The 15,992-nt window shown below is 38.8% G+C and overlaps 3 protein-coding genes across 4 annotated transcripts in view; 1 reads left to right on the top strand and 2 right to left on the bottom strand.

The window, feature by feature from the left end:
• Positions 1-63: 63 nt before the first annotated feature.
• ccdc124 (coiled-coil domain containing 124) lies at positions 64-6,046 on the bottom strand. Its single transcript, XM_058073323.2, has 5 exons — positions 5,930-6,046; positions 5,246-5,423; positions 3,193-3,382; positions 2,999-3,104; positions 64-769 (listed from the first exon to the last, which is right to left on the bottom strand). Exons 2-5 carry the CDS (start codon positions 5,402-5,404, stop codon positions 565-567), a joined length of 660 nt encoding a protein of 219 aa, XP_057929306.2. The 5' UTR covers positions 5,405-5,423; positions 5,930-6,046; the 3' UTR covers positions 64-564.
• Positions 6,047-7,015: 969 nt separating this feature from the next.
• The window catches only part of cluap1 (clusterin associated protein 1), a 10,242-nt gene continuing 1,265 nt past the window's right edge, over positions 7,016-15,992 (bottom strand). Inside the window, exons 3-13 of one of the 2 annotated variants that reach the window (XM_078790394.1) lie at positions 15,195-15,279; positions 14,933-15,112; positions 14,758-14,853; positions 14,600-14,683; positions 14,396-14,529; positions 12,386-12,527; positions 10,780-10,852; positions 10,533-10,670; positions 9,342-9,391; positions 9,220-9,261; positions 7,016-7,292 (exon numbers count right to left, since the gene is read on the bottom strand). In XM_078790394.1, coding sequence (XP_078646520.1) covers positions 7,125-7,292; positions 9,220-9,261; positions 9,342-9,391; positions 10,533-10,670; positions 10,780-10,852; positions 12,386-12,527; positions 14,396-14,529; positions 14,600-14,683; positions 14,758-14,853; positions 14,933-15,112; positions 15,195-15,279 — 1,192 coding nt within the window. In that variant the 3' untranslated portion in view covers positions 7,016-7,124. The remainder of the gene's footprint in view (positions 7,293-9,219; positions 9,262-9,341; positions 9,392-10,532; positions 10,671-10,779; positions 10,853-12,385; positions 12,528-14,395; positions 14,530-14,599; positions 14,684-14,757; positions 14,854-14,932; positions 15,113-15,194; positions 15,280-15,992) is intronic. The other variant, XM_078790395.1, reaches the window with a different exon arrangement.
• Positions 10,833-15,992, top strand: part of LOC144898376 (uncharacterized) — an 8,381-nt gene continuing 3,221 nt past the window's right edge. The window contains exon 1 of the mRNA XM_078790396.1: positions 10,833-10,923. The gene's annotated coding sequence lies outside the window, so the exon portion shown is untranslated. The remainder of the gene's footprint in view (positions 10,924-15,992) is intronic.

Below are 15,992 nucleotides of genomic sequence, written 5' to 3'. Positions count from 1 at the left end.
AAAACACATTAAGAAACAAAAATACATTTGATTTTTTTTTTTTTTTAAATCAGCTGCATAAGACATGAAAATATAATTTTTTTCCCGGCGAATTAGACCATGTCACATCCAACTGAGTTATTACATTTTGCATTTTAATGAGAGCCACCTTGTCCACACTTTGAATGGCTTCACCTCACATGCCCCCCGTCCCCTTGTCTCCTAATTTGTGAGGGGGGGGGGGGGGGTAAGAATAAAAATCACAGCAAACTAAACGGCCACACAATCTGGTGGAGGAGATAAGAGGACGCTTACATTCAGCCTCTCGGGAACAAAGCCCCATTTGACCTCACCTGGAAACCGAAGAACTGAATAAAGAACTTATGGGACATATTTGTCACCGGATGCTTAACTTTAATAAGTTAGTATGAAATATGAAAATGATGTAATGATGTCGTTATATTTATTAAGACGCCTTGTCAGGAAGCCGAGATATTGTATTATGATTATTTTGGATGAATGAAGTATCCGATGTACTTTGTTTACAAGTATTAATTAATATGAGGTGGGGGAGAGATGGTGCCTTCACTTGGCGTTGTACACGGCAAACTTTTGATTGAGGGGATTTTCGGGGGACTTTGTCCACTCCTTCTTCAGCTGCTGCTTCAGCTGAGACAATCTCATGTTGGGGTTCTCCATCTTTAAGCGAGGCATGTTGGCTTCCTCGAAGGAGGCAAAAGCGGCTTTGAGCCTGCGCTCGGGATGGCGATCCAGGTCCTCGGGCACCACGCTGGAAGACAAGGAGAGTTGCGGCATCAAACTCGCTCTGAAAGGGGCTCGCTCGTCTTGAGTCTTGAGCTGGTCTTGAGTCTTCTTTCCTCCCGCGGCGGCGTGCGATCGTATTACGCGATTTACGCTACGGTCCGTTTCAAGCGGACGTGGACGTGCATGGCGACATTTGTCAACAATGTGTAACATGTAACATGATTAGAGCCCCATACACATAAACTAACACCCCTATAGTCACATTTACACTCGCATTACCCAATATAGTAGTCACACTAAGAGTAAATAAGCCATTTAAGGCAGAAATGAATGCATTATTTCATCATTCTAAATACGGTTTTAACATTTTTAGAGCCCCATAAACATAAACTAACACCCCTATAGTCACCTTTACACTCGTATTACCCAATATAGTAGGCACACTAAGAGTAAACAAGCCATTTAAGGCATACATTAATGCATTATTTCATCATTCTAAATATGGTTTTAACATTATTAGAGCCCCGTAGACACAAACTAACACCCCTATAGTCACATTTACACTGGTATTACCCAATATAGTAGGCACACTAAGAGTAAATAAGCCATTTACGGCATAAATTAATGCATTATTTCATCATTCTAAATACGGTTTTAACATTTTTAGAGCCCCATAAACATAAACTAACACCCCTATAGTCACCTTTACACTCGTATTACCCAATATAGTAGGCACACTAAGAGTAAATAAGCCATTTACGGCATAAATTAATGCATTATTTCATCATTCTAAATATGGTTTTAACATTATTAGAGCCCTGTAGACAAAAACTAACACCCCTATAGTCACCTTTACACTCGTATTACCCAATATAGTAGGCACACTAAGAATAAAGAAGCCATTTAAGGCATAAATGAATGCATTATTTCATCATTCTAAATACGGTTTTAACATTTTTAGAGCCCCATAAACATAAACTAACACCCCTATAGTCACCTTTACACTCGTATTACCCTATATAGTGGGCACACTAAGAGTAAATAAGCCATTTAAGGCATAAATGAATGCATTATTTCATCATTCTAAATACGGTTTCAACATTATTAGAGCCCCGTAGACACAAACTAACACCCCTATAGTCAACTTTACACTCGTATTACCGAATATAGTAGACACACTAAGAATAAATAAGCCATTTAAGGCATAAATTAATGCATTATTTCATCATTCTAAATACGGTTTTAACATTATTAGAGCCCCATAGACATAAACTAACACCCCTATAGTCACCTTTACACTCGTATTACCCTATATAGTGGGCACACTAAGAGTAAATAAGCCATTTAAGGCATAAATGAATGCATTATTTCATCATTCTAAATACGGTTTCAACATTATTAGAGCCCCGTAGACACAAACTAACACCCCTATAGTCAACTTTACACTCGTATTACCGAATATAGTAGACACACTAAGAATAAATAAGCCATTTAAGGCATAAATTAATGCATTATTTCATCATTCTAAATACGGTTTTAACATTATTAGAGCCCCATAGACATAAACTAACACCCCTATAGTCACCTTTACACTCGTATTACCGAATATAGTAGGCACACTAAGAGTAAACAAGCCATTTAAGGCATACATTAATGCATTATTTCATCATTCTAAATATGGTTTTAACATTATTAGAGCCCTGTAGACAAAAACTAACACCCCTATAGTCACCTTTACACTCGTATTACCCAATATAGTAGGCACACTAAGAGTAAATAAGCAATTTAAGGGATAAATCAATGCATTATTTCATCATTCTGAATACAGTTTTAACATGATTAGAGCCCCGTAGACAAAAACTAACACCCCTATAGTCACCTTTACACTCGTATTATCCAATATAGTAGTCACACTCAGAATAAATGAGCAATTTAATGCATAAATGAATGCATTATTTCATCATTCTAAATATGATTAACATTATTAGAGCCCCGTAGACAAAAACTAACACCCCTATAGTCACCTTTACACTGGTATTACCCAATATAGAAGACATACTAAGAGTAAATAAGCCATTTAAGGCATAAATAAGCCTCATAGAAAAGAAAGAAAAAGAAGAAAGTTGAAATAGTTAACAGAACTGGAAAATTTGCTGTAATTTTGCAAGAATAAAGTCAAAATATTGAGAAAACAAAATAGGCAATTTGACGAGAATAAACTTGTAATATTATGAAAAAAAATTGGTTTTGGTACCTGAGCACAGCAATGGCATCTTCTATTGTTCTTGCTTCCACCGTTCCGTCCTCAATGAGAATCCTGTTGACGTTTTCCTCCAGTGGCGTCTCCAGGTGGCTCTTCTCTGGAATTTGAAAGTGCAATGTTGACAAAGCCTTTATCGTGTAGAATTTTAACGTCATTGTTAATCTTCATCGTCTTGGGTGCTTTACGTTTTGGCTTGAGCTCCTGAGGCTGCTGCACGATCTGGATGGCCTCCTCAATCTGGGCCCGGGTCACTTTTCCACCGCTTCCGCCGTCTTTCTGGGTCTTGCCTTTCAGTTTGGCGTTCTCCTCGTCCAGAAGTCGCTGGGTCTCCTTTTTCCTTTCCAACATCTCCGCCCTCCTCTTCTCCTTGTCGTCCTTCAAAAGGTAGAAAAATGACTTCAGATGTTCAGATACTGTTTTTTGGACACAATACAGATACTATAAAATTATGTTATCTTTTTTCAAGTCCATTATATTGGGTAGTATGAGTGTAAAGTTGACTATAGGGGTGTTAGTTTTTGTCTACGGGTCTCTAATAATGTTAAAACCGTATTTAGAATGATGAAATAATGCATTCATTTATGCATTAAATTGCTCATTTATTCTTAGTATGCCTACTATATTGGGTAATACGAGTGTAAAGGTGACTATAGGGGTGTTAGTTTTTGTCTACGAGGCTCTAATAATGTTAAAACCGTATTTAGAATGATGAAATAATGCATTCATTTATGCATTAAATTGCTCATTTATTCTTAGTGTGTCTACTATATTGGGTAATATGAGTGTAAAGGTGACTATAGGGGTGTTAGTTTTTGTCTATGGGGCTCTAATTATGTTAAAACCGTATTTAGAATGGTGAAATAATGCATTCATTTATGCATTAAATTGCTCATTTATTCTTAGTGTGTCCACTATATTGGGTAATATGAGTGTAAAGGTGACTATAGGGGTGTTAGTTTTCGTCTACGGGGCTCTAACCGTATTTAGAATGATGAAATAATGCATTCATTTATGCATTAAATTGCTCATTTATTCTTAGTGTGTCTACTATATTGGGTAATACGAGTGTAAAGGTGACTATAGGGGTGTTAGTTTTTGTCTACGGGGCTCTAATAATGTTAAAACCGTATTTAGAATGATGAAATAATGTATTATATTATGCCTTAAATGGCGTATTTATTCTTAGTGTGTCTACTATATTGGGTAATACGAGTGTAAAGGTGACTATAGGGGTGTTAGTTTTTGTCTACGGGGCTCTAATAATGTTAAAACCGTATTTAGAATGATGAAATAATGTATTATATTATGCCTTAAATGGCGTATTTATTCTTAGTGTGTCTACTATATTGGGTAATACGAGTGTAAAGGTGACTATAGGGGTGTTAGTTTTTGTCTACAGGGCTCTAATTATGTCAGAACCGTATTTAGAATGGTGAAATAATGCATTCATTTATGCCTTAAATGGCTCATATATTCTTAGTGTGTCTACTATATTGGGTAATACGAGTGTAAAGGTGACTATAGGGGTGTTAGTTTTTGTCTACGGGGCTCTAATAATGTTAAAACCGTATTTAGAATGATGAAATAATGCATTCATTTATGCATTAAGTTGCTCATTTATTCTTAGTGTGTCTACTATATTGGGTAATACGAGTGTAAAGGTGACTATAGGGGTGTTATTTTATGTCTACGGGGCTCTAATAATGTTAAAACCGTATTTAGAATGATGAAATAATGTATTATATTATGCCTTAAATGGCGTATTTATTCTTAGTGTGTCTACTATATTGGGTAATACCAGTGTAAAGGTGACTATAGGGGTGTTATTTTATGTCTACGGGGCTCTAATAATGTTAAAACCGTATTTAGAATGATGAAATAATGTATTATATTATGCCTTAAATGGCGTATTTATTCTTAGTGTGTCTACTATATTGGGTAATACGAGTGTAAAGGTGACTATAGGGGTGTTAGTTTTTGTCTACGGGGCTCTAATAATGTTAAAACTGTATTTAGAATGATGAAAAAATGCATTCATTTAGTTTTAGTTTATATCCAGAGGGCTCTAATAATGTTAAAAAAAAGGCTTTACACGCTCTAGCGACAAAAATATTATTTTTATCAATTAGGAATCATACTCGGCGCCTTGTCTTAGTTAATATCAGTTGTCGTTAAATATCATAAGTACAGTTGATCCATGGAATTGCTGGAGTACGAATCCCTTTGGACGGTGCCTACCTTTCTCTGCTCTTTTTTGAGTACGTGTTTGTCAGTTTCCTGCCACAAGGCATCGTCCTCCTCCTGCTTCTTACGAGCGTCCGCTACTGCCTTGGCCTCCGCCTTGCGAGCTCTGGCCGTGGCCGCCTTGGAGTTCTCACCCTGGAACTTCTTTGGCATCCCAGCAGCCGCCGTTCCGCTGATAAGAAAAGAGGAAATGACTTTTCATGGAATCACTTTAAAACTACTTTCTTTTCATTTTCTGTTACTATTTATTGAGCCGTGTCATTGTATATGACAGGTCAGGTATTATTCAGGTCAGGTCATGTTTCTTTATCAATCTTTATTGCATGAATTTAAACAGGATGGTCTCCCATAATATCTACACAATAAAAGACTATTACCAAGTCGTTAAATGTTCAAATGTGCAAAAGGGGATGGGTGGAATTCACAGCAACCATAACTGCGTCATTTCAGAATACAGCAATCACACTTACAAGCTAACAAACAAATGCTAAGAGAAAAAAATAAGAAAAATATAAATACATGATTTCTCCCCCTCTGTTTAGGGCGACTCTCGGCTAGCGGATGTTAGCCAAATAAACACGTCTCGTTGCTTATTGACCAAAATGCCCACGTATCTTCGTTTATGAGCGCGAGAAGAGCAAAAATAAATATAATTTAAGAAGAAGTATTATATAATACCAGTATCAGACGAAATTCAGGTCGTAACTAGACGACAGTAGTCTGTTGTTACGAAGAGGCATCTGCCGCCGCTTCCACTCCTTTCACGTAGCGGCGCACTCTGATGACGTCAACAAGTAACGCTGACATTCTATATATTTTGATATTCGTTTATGTTAATAATAGATCTTGTGTTGTAGTTATAATAATAATAATCTATTAGGGACAATCTTAGCAAGTTAAAAAATGCAGCCTTGTTAATTTACGAAAAAGAAAAATATACCTTCCATTTAGGTAGAAACGGTGCACTTCTACCAGCCATAATGCCTTAAATGGCAATGCACACAGCCGATATTCATTTTAACAAACAGGGCGGCGTCGACGCTGAGAATTAGACGTCACAAACAGCGAATACGTGTGTGTCGTGGGTTATATCATGATCAGAGTCAGAGGCACTCATGTTTCATATCTCTTCAGACCTTTACCACTGCTGGAAACAAACCAAGGTAGTTGATTATTTACTTTTATGTATCTATTTATATATGAATCTGGGCTATAATGTTGATACATGATAGAATATCATAGAAATCTTTAAATTAGACAAGCAAATGGGGCACATAAACAAAAAGATATGATATTGTAGTGCTTGGTTACCGGTACATAATTCACCCCGGAACGATTATAAGGGGAGTGGTTGCCACCCGGAGGGGTGGGCGCGATGGACAGGATTTTCTTTTCCTCCGCTTCTTCCTGTTGTGGTTGCGATGCGGCGTTCAGGTTCTCACGTAGCAAGGAGTGAAAGTTAATGTTTGTGAAGAAAATAAAGTTTTCTCTCAAATTCGAGGTAATGTTTGTGAAGAGAATAAAGTTATCTTCCAAATTCGACACTCAATATACTTTCAATATACTAGATTACGTTTTGACCGAGTTTGGCTTTGATCTATTGTCCTACTTTGAAGTAGTTCTAGCATAAACACTATGATACTGCATTGGTATCACTTTTCAATAAAGCCATGGACCAATCCAAAATACAAATTCAACATTGGCTTTGATTACGTTGACTACAATGCTACTCCAATAAAAAGCCGTAGACTAGAAGATGATACAGAGAGGACTTTAATTAGAAAATTCACATGGATTATTATTATTATTACAATATTCCGTGCTATACAATTTACAATACGATTTATACAATGCGAATGAAAGTTTCTAAAAATCAGAAATCGTTGTCGCTCTCCTCAGACAGAGGTGGTCTCACGCGTCCCCTGGAGGAGCGAGTGGCCCTCGACACGGGGTCTTCCAAACTGTCATCGTCCAACGCTTTGCTCTCGTCCTCACCTTCTTCGTCGTCGTCTTCGTCCACCTCGATTTCACTGTCTTCGGACTAAAAGCAGAAAAAAAGCCATCTTGAATTCGCAATTGTATGTTAGAATAGAAGTACGATAACACAAAAAGTACTAGTAATCTATTTATTGCTAGAACGGGGGGGGGGGGGACACAATTTTCAGAGGACAGTAATACCTCTATCCACGCTTGACTTGACCCAATAAAGGCTATTATTAGTTAAAATATGCATATTTCAGCAACTACTGTGTTTTTGCCTACAATAAACAAAACATATTGAGTAATGTAGTATTCTACACTGATCCCTAGGTGTCAGTAAGGTTTTGACTTGCCGGAAAAACAGGCTTTATTGCAGGTTTGCACTTCCTGTTCACCTGCCATTCAACTCCCCTAGTATGTTTATATCGTGTAATGCCTTATTTATTTTTATTATGTCTACCATATTGGTATTATGAGTGTAAAGGTAACTAATGGATGGATGGATTTTGAAGCTTGTACACAAGTTTTCTATGCTGCAACTATGAAAATATTCCATTTATCTCACCTACTTCACTGAAATTCACTTATCAAGGTCGGGTCAGGAACCAACTAGCCGTGATAAACGAGGGATTTCTTACAGTGAAAGTAGGATGTCAGGATGGATTATTATTCTACTACGAAAATATACAATTTATCTCACCTACTTCGCTGAAATTCACTTATCAAGGTCGGGTCAGGAACCAATTAGCCGTGATAAACGAGGGATTACTGTACTGCAGGAGGGCTTACAGTGAAAGTAGAATGTCAGGATGGATTATTATTCTACTACGAAAATATACAATTTATCTCACCTACTTCGCTGAAATTCACTTATCAAGGTCGGTTCAGGAACCAACTAGCCGTGATAAACGAGGGATTACTATACTGCAGGAGGGCTTACAGTGAAAGTAGGATGTCAGGATGGATTATTATTCTACTACGAAAATATACAATTTATCTCACCTACTTCGCTGAAATTCACTTATCAAGGTCGGGTCAGGAACCAATTAACCGTGATAAACGAGGGATTTCTTCCAGTGAAAGTAGGATGTCAGGATGGATTATTATTCTACTACGAAAATATACAATTTATCTCACCTACTTCACTGAAATTCACTTATCAAGGTCGGGTCAGGAACCAACTAGCCGTGATAAACGAGGGATTTCTTACAGTGAAAGTAGGATGTCAGGATGGATTATTATTCTACTACGAAAATATACAATTTATCTCACCTACTTCGCTGAAATTCACTTATCAAGGTCGGGTCAGGAACCAACTAGCCGTGATAAACGAGGGATTTCTTCCAGTGAAAGTAGGATGTCAGGATGGATTATTATTCTACTACGAAAATACACAATTTATCTCACCTACTTCGCTGAAATTCACTTATCAAGGTCGGGTCAGGAACCAACTAGCCGTGATAAACGAGGGATTTCTTACAGTGAAAGTAGGATGTCAGGATGGATTATTATTCTACTACGAAAATATACAATTTATCTCACCTACTTCGCTGAAATTCACTTATCAAGGTCGGGTCAGGAACCAATTAGCCGTGATAAACGAGGGATTTCTTCCAGTGAAAGTAGGATGTCAGGATGGATTATTATTCTACTACGAAAATATACAATTTATCTCACCTACTTCGCTGAAATTCACTTATCAAGGTCGGGTCAGGAACCAACTAGCCGTGATAAACGAGGGATTTCTTCCAGTGAAAGTAGGATGTCAGGATGGATTATTATTCTACTACGAAAATACACAATTTATCTCACCTACTTCGCTGAAATTCACTTATCAAGGTCGGGTCAGGAACCAACTAGCCGTGATAAACGAGGGATTACTGTACTGCAGGAGGGCTTACAGTGAAAGTAGGATGTCAGGATGGATTATTATTCTAATTGGAATACACAAAAATCGACAGTTAACTAAACAATAACCCGTCACAAACCTTTCCCTTCGGTTTTGGCCGTCTGGGAATGGCTAATGTTGGCTTTGAATGAACAGATGAGTGCAAAGAAAGAGATGAGATGGACACAGATTGTTGTTGGATCCCATAAAAGCGGTCTTTACCTCGTCGCTGTCACCACCTTGCATGTTCCCGATGAATCTTGCCCCTCTTCCTGGAGGGAAGAATGTTAAATATTAATGGTAATACTGGTAGAGATGAATACAATACTGGAAGTATCAAAGTATAATTGTTTTAAAAATTTCTGTGCTTTATGTGAAAAATGTTGTTCTACCACACAGCTTACTTGGTCCCACCAAATTTAAAATAAGAGATGTTTTTTTTTTACCTGCAGAATCTACAGTTATTTTACACTTGATTAAACTTACTTAAGATTTGTCAGATCAAAACACAGACGCTGCATAAGACTTCGAAAAGTGACATAAGGGTGACAATGTGCTACTACTGAATCTGCCCTCTTAACCTTTAGATGAATGAGTGAGTGGACCCTACACTCTTCCATAAGCGGGTCAAAAATGACCCATACTAGAATCAATGCCTTTTTATGCTAATATTGCCATTTTGGTTAGGAATAATCACTTGTATGATATTTAGTATTATATTTAGGACCACACAAGAATGATTTCATGTTAGAAACATCTTCATTTTTCACTTTTTTACATCTTTGAAAAAGAAAATGACCCCATACAACAATAGAAAATGTGAGGATCCATTGTGTGTTACATAAATGTAAGTTAAAAATGTGAATGGCATGATATCAAAAACATGTTTTTTTAGGAATACCTGGAATATGAAATGATGAAAAATTTTCATTTTTGACCCACTTATGGAAGGTCGGGGTAGTAACACAAAAACTAAAATTTCTTAAAATGTATAAAAGGCAAGTTAAAAGTTTTAATGACATTATATGAAAAAAAACATGTTTTTTGAGGAATACCTGGAATATGAAATGATAATTTTTTTTCATTATGAAGATATTTCAAGAAAACAACCTGACCGGGTCATTTTTGACCCACTTATGGAAGGTTGGGGTAGTAACACAAAAACTAAAATTTCTTAAAATGTATAAATAAGTTAAAAATGTGAATGGCATGATATTAAAAACATGTTTTTTGAGGAATACCTGGAATATGAAATGATAACATTTTTTCATTATAAAAATATTTCAAGAAAACAACCTGACCGGGTCATTTTTGACCCACTTATGGAAGGTTGGGGTAGTAACACAAAAACAAAAATGTCTTAAAATGTATAAAAGGTAAGTTAAAAGAAAGAAACAAAAATATCCGACATACTGAACAAATCGCTCGTCTGTTTGGCAGCCATCATGCCATTTCGAGTGGGCCGTGGATTGGAGGGCCGAGACTCTTCCAAGTCACTGTCCATGTCCACTTCGTCCTCCAGGACGTCCATGTCAGAGTCCACATCTTTCACTGCAAGAAATGAATGTTAACATGTTAGTGGCTGCCCTCTTTGTTATTATGTGTTATATTTTATACGTGTAAACATAGACAAGAAGATTTCAGGTCTTGTTGGTCTCACATGAGCTCCTCATGAGATCCCTGTCCTCTTCCTTCAGATTTTGCTGCATCATCCTAAGAGTGTTCTCAGTCTCCTACATTGAAATGGACAACATAAAGAAGACAAGTGAGCGGTAAAGCAGACAGGAGAATCATATTACATAAGGTACAGAACACGTACACTTGCTCCCAAAGACAGATTTGGCCTTCTTTTTTTTCCCACAAGAGGCACAAAGACGTGATGATGCAACTCCACAATAGAAAAGATCATGTTTGGTGCAGTTTTAAGGTGAAAAAAACTACCACAAAATGGCAGAAGTGCATTTTATAAAGAGTGCCACGTATGTAGCAACCAGGAAGTGTTGCGCCAGATAGGTTACGCATTGAAGGGAAATTTTAACACATGCACACGTACACATTTTTTAAAATTGTAAATGTAGAAATTGTGAATAGTTCATGGTATATTTCATGTAGATTCATTTTCTACCGCTTATCCTCACAAGGGTCACAGGGGGTGCTGGAGCCTATCCCAGCTGTCTTCATATGAGAGAGGCGGGGTACACCCTGGACTGGTGGCCAGCCAATCACAGGGCACATATAGACAAACAACCATTCACACTCACATTCATACCTATGGACAATTTAGAGTCGCTAATTAACCTAGCATGTTTTTGGAATGTGGGAGGAAACCGGAGTACCCGGAGAAAACCCACGTTTAATACATAGCTTTTATTGCTACATTTTTAAAAATGTTTTTTTTTTTAATTTTCCAAATATTTAAACTTTTTTAAAAATTTATTTTAGTAAATTATGATTTTATTCACATATCAGAACTTTTTCCCCAACTTAATTTTCAAAAAATTACAAATCTATTTCATAATTTTACAACTTTGAAGAATATTATTTAATATTTCCAGTCATTGCTTCCAAAATAAAATGACATAATTTTTTTCATAATATTACAAGTTTATTTTCGTCAAATTGCCAATTTTTTTCCCTCAATATTTTGACTTTATTCTTGCAAAATTACAGCTGATTTTCCAATTTTGTTAACTATTTCAACTTTCTTCTTGTAAGTTTCTATGCCGCTTATCCTCACTAGGATTGTGGGGGTATGCTGGAGCCTATCCCAGCTGACTTGAGGCGAAAGGCGAGGTACACCCTGGACTGGTGGCCAGCCAGCCAATCACAGGGCACATATAGACAAACAACCATTCACACTAACATTCATACCTATGGACAAATTGGAGTCGCTAATTAACCTAGCATGTTTTTTTTTTGAATGTGGGAGGAAACCGGAGTACACGAGGAGAACATGCAAACTCCACACAGAGATGGCCGAGGATGGAATTGAACTTGGGTCTCCTAGCTGTGAGGCCTGTGTGCTAACCACTCGTCCGCCATGCAGCAATAGTTAATGGTGTAAATTTTTTTTTTTAAAGTGTTACATCATTGTTTAGACATCTTTCTTTTGTTATAAGCCAAGAACACAATACTCTGTGCCTTGAAAAATCTGTCCAAAAATCAACAAAAAATGTCCGATCCCGAGAGGAACGACTGGGATTAAATGGTCTGGGATTGAATGACTTAATGATGTCCTACTTCCATGAAGCATCCTTTGAACCTACCTCAAACCTCTCTTGCTCCAGCTGATGATAATCTTCCAGCTGAGACTCGAGGAAACAAAGGTTTTTGAACTTGGCCACGTAGATCTCATATTGCTTCTGAAGTTCTTCTTCGATCTTCTCGTATTCATCCATGAACGCTGGTCTAAAAAAAAAAAAAAAAAAAAAAAAAAGTGAGCGGACAAGAGAGACATTGATGACCTTAATGACCTTGAATGACCTTAAAGACACATGAACATGTCCTTTTTATGGATGTTGTGGTAGATGAACATACGTGTATCATATATGTTTTTATTAATATCACAAGCAAGGCCGAGCCATGTGACTTCTTTTAGTGATATTAATCTCCAAAAGTGTCCAATAAGACTACAAAAAGTCACTGGTTTTTGAAGAACTGAAGTAAAAAGATAAAAAGTAAAAAAGATCCGTTCATTTCGGTCGATTGGTCGTGTGATCTCCCCCTGTGCGAAAACCCGGTCAGACGTGTCGAGTCAGTTCGTTTATGTTCATGTTCATTTTGGTTCATTTTTGGTTCCGACTCAACAGCGCAACAACACATAATGACTACTGGTGTGTCGGTCATGAACGAACAAGTCAAAAGAATTAGTTCTTTTTTGTGAACGGAATGAACCGACAGTGTCGGTCAAGTTCTCGGTCTCGGTCTTTCAGTCAGCTAACCCCGCCCACCCACAGAGCGAGGCGCGACGATAGGATAAGACAAAAAAAAAAACATAAAAAAATTTTTTTTTGAACTGAACGGGTATTTTAGGGAAGGTGACCTCGTTTATTCAGTTCACAAAAAAGAACTAGTTCTTTTGACCCGTTCGTTCATGACCGAGACACCACTAGTTCAATATTGGTACTCAGGTTTTCCCGCCTACTTTAGTATTGTATCAATCACTGTTATTGTGGTGGCTGCACGGCGGTCGAGTGGTTAGCGCACAGCTAGGAGACCCAAGTTCAATTTCCAATGTGTGGAGTTTGCATGTTCTCCCCGTGCATATGTGGGTTTTCTCCGGGTACTCCGGTTTCCTCCCACATTCCAAAAACATGCTAGGTTAATTAGCGACTCCAAATTGTCCATAGGTATGAATGTGAGTGTGAATGGTTGTTTGTCTATATGTGTTCTGTGATTGGCTGGTCACCAGTCCAGGGAGTACCCCGCCTTTCTTGCCCGAAGACAGCTGGGATAGGCTCCAACACCCCCGCGAGGATACGCGGTAGAAAATGGATGAATGAATGAATGAGTTCTCCTCCTATTTTGTGTGGAAGTGGTAACTTTTTGGCTTCTTATTTTGTCTTTCTTTCCCCGCCCTCGGCCATATCTGTGTGGAGTTTGCATGTTCTCCCTGTGCAAGCGTGGGTTTTCTCCGGGTACTCCGGTTTCCTCCCACATTCCAAAAACATGCTAGGTTAATTAGCCACTCCAAATTGTCCATAGGTATGAATGTGAGTGTCAATGGTTGTTTGTCTATATGTGCCCTATGATTGGCTGGCTGGCAACCTGTCCAGGGTGTACCCCGCCTCTCTCGCTTAAAGACAGCTGGGATAGGCTCCAGCACCCCCACAACAGTATCACTCGGATACTGTGAACATCCAGCAGCAACACAACATTTTGGCATGACTACTATTTTGATGAAAAATATACTGAACCAGGGCTGCACAGCGGGCGGGTGGTTAGCACACAGGCTTCACAGCTAGGAGACCCGAGTTCAATTCCGTCCTCGGCCGTGTCTGTGTGGAGTTTGCGTGTTCTCCCCGTGCATATGTGGGTTTTCTCCGGGTACTCCGGTTTCCTCCATCATTCCAAAAACATGCTAGGTTAATTAGCGACTCCAAATTGTCCATAGGTATGAATGTGAGTGTGAATGGTTGTTTGTCTATATGTGCCCTGGGATTGGCTGGCCACCAGTCCAGGATGGGACAGCTGGGATAGGCTCCAGCACCCCCCACGACCCTCGTGAGGATAAGCGGTAGAAAATGAACGTTATCGTGGTAACACCGTCGACTCACCGCACGCTTTGCAGCGTCTGGAGCCTCTTTCGACTTCTCTCCAGTTCCTGTTGTTTCTTTTCTACCTTGGCATCCAGACTGGCCTCGTCAGAAGCAATATTATTCAACATTTCTTTGGTCTTCTCCACCGTTTCCTTAATAAGAAGAAATTATGGCGGTATACTATAACTTCAATTATGTTATTGTATGAAGAGAAATACGTACCAAGGCCTCTTTGATGGCGGCTCTGAGGGCCCTCTCGGTGCCATCGATCTCCAGCGGTCTTGCAATGGCCGCGGTTCTCTTTTCCTAATCATGTACGCAGAACCTTTTACGCTAAGAGACAATAAGGACTCGTTTAAAGTGTCTGTGCTTCCACTCACCCTAAGTTCCACCTCCTTGCCCAGTAAATCATAAAGCGTCGCTCCTTTAGACGTGACCTCAGACGCCAACTGTCGAGCTTCTTTAAGGTCGGAAATCTAAAGGAGGACAGAAGACTGAAAACTTTAAAAAATATATATATATTTTATCTTAAATATTGAGGAAAACTCATTATACCCGTGAGCTAATGTCAAATTTGAACTTGCTGCCGTCCTCCTCCACTCGGTCCTCCAGGCCCATCTGCTTGGTCTTCATGGCGCTGTAGAGCACCGAGGTGACCTTCAGCATCTCCTTGACGGCGTAGCCATCAGCCTGGTAGAGGCGCTTGGTGTTCAGCTTGATGTGAGCTTTAGTCGCCTTGGGAGAAAATACATCTGGTATACATACCAGATGACCAGCAGGTACCTCGTGGATGAAGTAATGTAAATAGGGATATTACCATAAACTGAGCCACAGCCTTTATGAAGAATACTCTGTCGGATTCTGTGTCCACATCTGCGGGAATATCCATTTGAGGCTCATATCTATGCCGTGAAACAAAACACAATTATTTCTGCTGTCTGGATATAGATAGACAGATTTTTTTTTTTTTTTTGGGCAAATATATGAAACATTACAGTGCATCAAAATATGACTTTCCATTATTTATATTTGTATTCTGATCACAAGCCCAAAAGGAGTAGGCTGAAGAAAAAGCTTTTTGCAAGATATAATCATGTCTTGTTTTCCCCTGTTATTATTATCATTGTAATATTCATTCATTCATTTTCTACCGCTTTTTCATTCATGAGGGTCGCGGGGGTGCTGGAGCCTATCCCAGCTGTCTTCGAGCAAGAGGCGGGGTACACCCTGGACTGGTTGCCAGCCAGCTAATCATAGGGCACATATAGACAAACAACCATTCACACTCACATTCATACCTATGGACAATTTGGAGTCGCTAATTAACCTAGCATGTTTTTGGAATGTGGGAGGAAACCGGAGTACCCGGAGAAAACCCATGCATGCACGGGGAGAACATGCAAACTCCACACAGAGATGGTCGAGGGTGGGGAAAGATAAAATAAGAATCCAAAAAGTTACCACTTCCACACAAAATAGGAGAACTCATTCATCCATTTTCTACCGCTTATCCTCACGAGCGTCGCGGGGGTGCTGGAGCCTATCCCAGCTGTCTTCACGCGAGAGGCGGAGTACACCCTGGACTGGTGGCCAGCCAATCACAGGGCACATATAG

Source organism: Doryrhamphus excisus, linkage group LG4 (genome assembly GCF_037039965.1).
Source record: "Doryrhamphus excisus strain RoL-2023G ecotype Guam linkage group LG4, RoL_Dexc_Guam_v1.1, whole genome shotgun sequence".
Lineage (NCBI taxonomy): Eukaryota > Metazoa > Chordata > Actinopteri > Syngnathiformes > Syngnathidae > Doryrhamphus > Doryrhamphus excisus.
The sequence above is the reverse complement of the archived record's forward strand: the minus strand, read 5'-3'. Positions and strand labels throughout refer to the sequence as shown.